Here is a 6,000-nt window from a genome sequence, read left to right on the forward strand (position 1 = left end):
GATAATCTAATTCACATGGACCATGTTTACAAAAATATCATCTGATTTTTCTAATTAAGAGTACTTCTAGATAAACAACTCATTGATTTTAAGTAATATATAAAGGGTTCCACCAAAGCGGATTTGAATTTGTATCTATTATTAGAAAAATCTTCTCCATACTCAACATGAAATTCGTTTTGGCTTTAGCATTATTTGCCTGTATTGGTAAGTATTTCAAAAATATCATAGTAAATGTTATTAATATTATATGTATTCAAATATATATAATACTTAACGGAGTATTATATTTGGGAGACTAACTTAAAAAATTTTCAAATTACACGTTTGCTGGACTTTCAGGAAATACATAAAAATACGCAATTGAAAAAATGTATTCACTGGACGTCTACTAACTGACTAACAGGAAAATATAGTATACATAGTATTTTCCACAATCTAAGGAATGTACATAAAATTTAATAAAACCCAAAAGACGTAAATTTATCGCTATTTATTGAGTGGGCATTATGTAGTGACGCACTACTATATTATAATACCTGGAACTTTCCTTATAGTTTCGTATTTATAAATTTGAATTTCTCAAAATTTATTCGATTTTAATACACACTATTTTATGGTTCGAAATTAACTAACACAGACATAGACATAGACAAGAGATGGTCTTCAATTTGTTATTATTGTTCACTTGAATCTTCCAAATTTGTTTTATAGACTGATTTTCGATGAGAAAATATTTAAGTTTAAGTTGAAAAGGAAGGAAATATGAATATTGTTATTGCTAATTGTTGGAAATCATAATCTGAATAACATTTCAACAAATCTCGGTAATATTAAATTAGGTTTAGCGATTAATGGCAAACCTATGAAACAGTAATATTTGTTGGATTTCCATTTTTCACTATATTAATAAAAAATATTTTCCATTTCAGGGTTATCTGTGCAAGCTGCACACAAGAGGTAAGTCATCTACAAAAAATTAAAAAGAATACACGCTGCTGTTCAAGTTTAGACTCAAGGTAACAGAATATTACTGAAAGTCATCTGACATTTAACCATAAACTTATGGAAGCAATATGTGGGATTCATAGTAAATTTTTTTAAGATGAGCTGCGTAAAGGTGTAACAAACAGTTATCGAGCCAAGAAGCATAATTTGGGAATTTTTATAAAATATACTGACAGAAAAATAAATACCCTGCATTATAACTTTTTCATAATCTTAGCTTTTTTCCGTGGGATGCGTCAGATACGAGTTTCGGAAAACTCTAATCGTACAAAAAAAAGGAGAACCTTCACTACATCTAAGGTAATTTTTCTTTTGAGATACCCCATACCAGGCAACTTCTATGTGTGAAAATCGGGAGATGTGAGGAGTCACGACAAAAAATCTAAAAATGAGTCAAATGATTCTGGCTACATATTAAAGTCCATTATTTTGGTGGAAACATGAAATGGACATATTCGAATTTGATACAAAATTTTTGCCATAAAATTAATAGTTTTGGCGGAAACAAATATTTCTTATGAGAAAATAAGATTATTGAGGCTCAAAAATGCCAAAATTTCAGCAAAATTGTGACATGATCATTTCTGTGGACGTTTGTACGTATCTATCTTACTTTATAAGATCTAGTTTATCATTCAAATTCTGAATCTTGTGGTTATGGAATATACTAGTCGATTATGATTTTTTTTCATTGTTTTGAATGCAAAGTTGAGTTGAGTACCTTCTTTTCACAATTCAAACTGGTGCAGAATATCTATAGTTTCTCTCAATAAGTGGTACTGCCTTTTAAGCAACAGGAAGTTAAACCGTCATTTGATGCCAAAAAACAGGAAACGAATTATCATATCACATCTATTTGAATAGATAAATAGATCAGTCGAATAGCTTATTTGGCGATTAATCAAATTCTCGTACTTACTTTTGTTGTAGTACTTAAAAAATTGATTCAATCCCATTTAGAGTTTTCAAATATTTTTTTATTAGCTATAAGGTCACACATATTAATAAGCAAACATTATTTGTTTAGTTACTCTTTGGAATAAAAATCCATATTTCCGTAACTGAAATTTTGTATATAACGAAAATGGAACTTCTCTATTATTATGTTTATTTCTTGAGAGCTAGAGTCAATCAACTTGAAATGAAATGAAAGAATGAAAAGAAAAGGTGATTATATAAGTGACATTGTTATTTTGTTACTGGGAATGTCTTTTGTGTGAAAGAGACTCCAAATACTCGTATACTTTTATCAATTTCTTACTTCTCAGACCTTTTGTTCATATATTTTTCTCAATAAATCGTCCTGATTTTAAGTGTCTTCTATTTACAACTGGTATTTCAACAGGTAAAAATGTAGACACATTCTTAGTTGTTATCTGAATATCTTGATAGAAACAAAAATTAGGGCGAAGAGGCAAAAGTTTTATTTTACAAAACCAATAATAGATGCTTTATCCTAGTGATATTTCGAAATTATCGTGACCGATTTTTTAAGAAATTATTATAACATGTTCAGTGGCCTGACATGTTTCTCGTCGTTAAATACGTTTTTCGATTATTTATCAAGGTGCAACACGCAGTTTCCGGAGTATTAACATTGAAAATGCTCTTCCATTCAACACGTTCAGCCTGGGTGCGGTCCAAAGGCAATAGAACTTTTCCCATATCCCAGAGCGGTCATATGGACTTCACGACGTATTTTATTTCAAAACTTCTCTCCATCCCAAGGGACTTTATTTTAAACTGTTTTACAGTTTAGTTGGACCGTCCTGAGTCTACTCTACACTTGGTGATTATTTTTTTTGAAAAACAAAAAACCTTACTCTTCCTTTTTTTAATATAAATTTAAATAATATTTGATTGAAATATTTTATTTGTGCTACCTTCACGTAACCATGATCTCATATATCAAACTCAGTTACTTCAATTTTATCTTCTACTATATTTATCTTACAGTGTTGGAAACAAGTCTGGCGCACTTTGTGAAGCCTGTACAAATATTGCTCAATTCATCAAAAATGCAGTTGATAACGATTTACCCGAAGTAAGTTATATTATTATTAATTTTCTCGTGTTATGAATTTATACTCTGCCATCATTAATAGATAATACACATTATTATTACTATACATTCATTGGATAAGAGCTTTTTCACTTGATAACGAAACATTGTTGTTCAATCTGAACAATTCTAAATGAGATTCTTAGATATGTTTACGAAAATGTATACAAATTGATGTTACCATTAAATCTAGAATCGACTTAAGTGCTGCCAAGAGCGATTTTCGTTAAATTAGGAATAGAAAACTACCGTCTTCAGCGATTAAGCTCCAGTATCCCAAAACTGCTTGGTGGTGGAGAGTAAGGGTTAGAAGAAGACGAGGCTAATGTCATAATTCTGAATTTTTCATCATATACCTTGGATATCCTATTGTTGGAGTTATGGTATATCCCAAAAATTACTTCAAAATTCAACTCAATTTCCAAGTATTATAACGATTAGACATTGGTAGACAGAGGAGCTTTGAATAATCTCTACATCTCCTATCTTGTCTGCAAGATTTTCAAACTAATTTCCAATTGAACACATTTGGAGTATAATTAGTAGAAGGCTTGGGAGTTAACAAATTCTCGAAGTTTCTTAGTTTTTCATCATAAAATAGAGGCTGCCAGATACCGCAAAAGAATATTGATCGCGCATTGAGGAGTATGTGTAAGCTTTCAATCTTCAGTTAAGTTGGTGAGAAGAAATTTCGATTATACTCATTCGATTGGAATGAGATATCATTCATGTACTATTACATCAAATAAAATAATTCTCACTATGTGTTTAATGACGACGAAAGTTCCGGAACCTCCGATCTCCGCCACAGATCGATATAAGTTTTGACGAGATGTAGGCATATAAGCAGCAAAGCCATTATACGAGGATGGTATAAATTAAACCAAAATTAATATAATTTAAAAAACCAAAAAACACGCATTTATAGCATATGAAACTGAAAAGTGAGAAATATGGTTTGAAATCAGCAAACTGAGATTACAAAAAACCATCTTTACAGAAAAAAAAAATGAATAGCACTCCTTTGAAGCACATCAAACTAGAACGTTGGAAATAATTTTTGAAATAAGCTTAAAACAGTGATGGGCGAGGGGCACTTATTTCCATATTCCTTATACTTCCAATGCCCGGCGTTTTTTCACAATAATACTAGTATTTCTCACTTATTATTAAAAGAAATTATTTAGTTTGATGTGCTTTGAGTGCTTGTTTTTTAGTTTTTTGGAACTATAAGTTTGTTCAGGGATGAGATGAGCAAAATACTTGAACAGAGAGTGACAAAACTAGATGAAATTATGAATATACAAAAAATCCGAAATAATGGATTATATGCAGATCACGTAATATTGGATGCATAGAAAAAGCTACAAGGTTCGCAATTAGATACGAACACATAAGAGAAATGATATCAATGATGAATCAAATAAAAAAGAAACAGTTCAAGTTATGGAAATATGATGACAGTCAGCCAAAAAATGACAATAGATTAACAGAAGTAAATGGACCAAGAAAACAGCGGAGAGAAAGGCATAGAAGGTAATGAAGCAACTAATTCGAAGGAATAGAACGAAATGAATGGAAACGTCGAGGAAATTGGAGTACTAGTTGCAGATAGAATATTATCGGATAAATCAATGGAAGAGTACATGAGGTTTCAGTCCTACGTAGGAAAAGGTATACTGATAACACTTGTAGATATACAAGATTTCAACATTTTATTTGTCTTAATGTTATGTGAATACTACTATTAAATTATGAACTCAAGGTATATTTCCATTATTCAATGAGGCTGAAAGTTAAGTATAATTTACTAACAAATGATATACAAGATAATTACGATGTAAACAAAAATAGTCTAGTCGAGTATATCATATATTATGTACAATAAAACACGATAAATACAGAAAAAAATGTACAACTGTCCTTTTTAAACAAGCTCCTAATAAATGTATACACCAACTCAATTTCCAACAGTCCTGGAAGGCTTACATTTTCTAAAATATTGTTTATGATTTGAGTAACTCCACTTAATTCATTTTCATTATTAATATGTATTATTCTTCAAGAATTCCATATATCTTTTCATATTTCAGGAAGAAGTAGAGAAAGCCGTACAAGAAATTTGCAACTTATTATCAGGTGACCTCGCAGATTTATGCAACAACAAAATTCTTCCTCTCGTCAAAAAAATCTATGAAGGAATCAATCAATCAACTCCAGAGGGTATATGCGGGGACCTTGGCTTCTGTTAAGTGAAATGTGAATAAAAAAATTTAATAGTGTTTCTTTTTTCATTCATACATTCATCGATTGTCTTAAGCATTATTATCCTAGCATTTTCCTAAAATTGAGAAAAAATATCCAGTGAAACGTTTTCTTTATGAAATGTTTACGAATGAATAGCTCAGATGTCGGATATGAAACGTGTTTCAACGTTTTTTGTGGAGAATGTTATACAAAGGTCCTCAACACGCTTCAATTTTAGATATGATAATAATCATAAAAATGTAAGACGAGATAAAGACACAGTATATGTAACTCGATGAAATCATGAGAATAATTTGAATATGGAGGTAGATGTTACTACTACTACAGAGAAAAGTTTGATCATTTGTTGAATCCAAAAGACATCATTTGTTGGAACAGATAAAAAATGACAGGGAGGAAGGATTTGTTTTGTACGATAGGTCTATTATCACCCATAGACAGGTGACGAATAATAGACCTGACATCATGGTGGTTAATAGAAAAGTTAATTCAGTCCTTCTTGTCGATGTAGCTATACCGAACACTCATAACGTTCTCAAAAAACACCAAGAGAAACTGGTCAAATACGCGGATCTCGCAATTGAGATTAAACAGATGTAGCCCAGCAATAATATGCAAATAGTTCCAGATAATATGTCGGCAACCGGTATCGTACTTAAGAC

At 30.9% G+C, this 6,000-nt stretch overlaps 1 protein-coding gene across 1 annotated transcript; it reads left to right on the forward strand.

The window, feature by feature from the left end:
* The first annotated feature begins 50 nt into the window (after nucleotides 1–50).
* Nucleotides 51–5,352, forward strand: LOC130896492 (saposin-B-Val-like). Its single transcript, XM_057804643.1, has 4 exons — nucleotides 51–207; nucleotides 933–960; nucleotides 2,965–3,052; nucleotides 5,164–5,352. The coding sequence occupies exons 1-4, from the start codon at nucleotides 168–170 to the stop codon at nucleotides 5,320–5,322; spliced, it is 315 nt and encodes a 104-aa protein (XP_057660626.1). The 5' UTR covers nucleotides 51–167; the 3' UTR covers nucleotides 5,323–5,352.
* Nucleotides 5,353–6,000: the final 648 nt, after the last annotated feature.

Source organism: Diorhabda carinulata, chromosome 7, assembly GCF_026250575.1.
Source record: "Diorhabda carinulata isolate Delta chromosome 7, icDioCari1.1, whole genome shotgun sequence".
NCBI lineage: Eukaryota > Metazoa > Arthropoda > Insecta > Coleoptera > Chrysomelidae > Diorhabda > Diorhabda carinulata.